We start from the raw sequence: 647 nt of genomic DNA, 5'->3' as shown, positions 1-647 counted from the left end.
CGCTACCACGCCCAGCTAATTTTTTTATTTATTGTAGAGATGAGGTCTCGCCTGCCCAGGCGGATCTCAAACCCGCAGGCTCAGACAATCCACTCACCTCAGCCTCCCAAAGGCGCGGGATTACAGGCTGAGGCCACCGAGCCCAGCTTGTATTTATATTTTAAATAAAATATTTTTTCTCAGTTCTAGGAATCTTGAAGAAGTATAACATATTACTGGCATGTTTTCTTAAGGATATGGAATTGTTCAAAGAAAATGTTAATCCCAAACCAGTTTTCCACTATGATACAATGTAAACTTTCCTTTCCTTTCATATTGGCATATATAGAAAATGTTGGCTAGTTTAGAATAATATGGAAACCTCATCCAAATAGAAATTATTAGAGTTTCTTTGGAGTCTAAGTTTTTTGTTTTTTGTTTTCTTTTTCATATTGGATTGAAATCTGCCACCCTGTAACTTCCATCTATTGGTTCTAGTTCTGTTCTCTGGAGCAGCATGGAGTAAGTGTCTTCTGTTAGAAGGCAGCTATCACCTTTTCTCGACTGAATTTCTCTAGATCTTCCTCTTTTTATGTGAAATAAAACCCGATATCTAAGCCGGGCTCGGTGGCTCAGCCTGTAATCCCGCGCCTTTGGGAGGCTGAGGT

At 39.9% G+C, this 647-nt stretch overlaps 1 protein-coding gene across 1 annotated transcript in view; it reads left to right on the top strand.

Moving 5' to 3' along the window:
* The first annotated feature begins 482 nt into the window (after positions 1-482).
* Positions 483-647, top strand: part of ZFR (zinc finger RNA binding protein) — a 70,756-nt gene continuing 70,591 nt past the window's right edge. The window contains exon 1 of the mRNA XM_008057178.2: positions 483-501. Within this exon, the coding sequence (XP_008055369.2) occupies positions 497-501 (5 nt within the window). The 5' untranslated portion in view covers positions 483-496. The remainder of the gene's footprint in view (positions 502-647) is intronic.

Source organism: Carlito syrichta, unplaced genomic scaffold, assembly GCF_000164805.1.
Source record: "Carlito syrichta isolate Samal-C Ts95f unplaced genomic scaffold, Tarsius_syrichta-2.0.1 Scaffold302842, whole genome shotgun sequence".
In the NCBI taxonomy this organism is placed as follows: domain Eukaryota; kingdom Metazoa; phylum Chordata; class Mammalia; order Primates; family Tarsiidae; genus Carlito; species Carlito syrichta.
The sequence above is the reverse complement of the archived record's forward strand: the minus strand, read 5'-3'. Positions and strand labels throughout refer to the sequence as shown.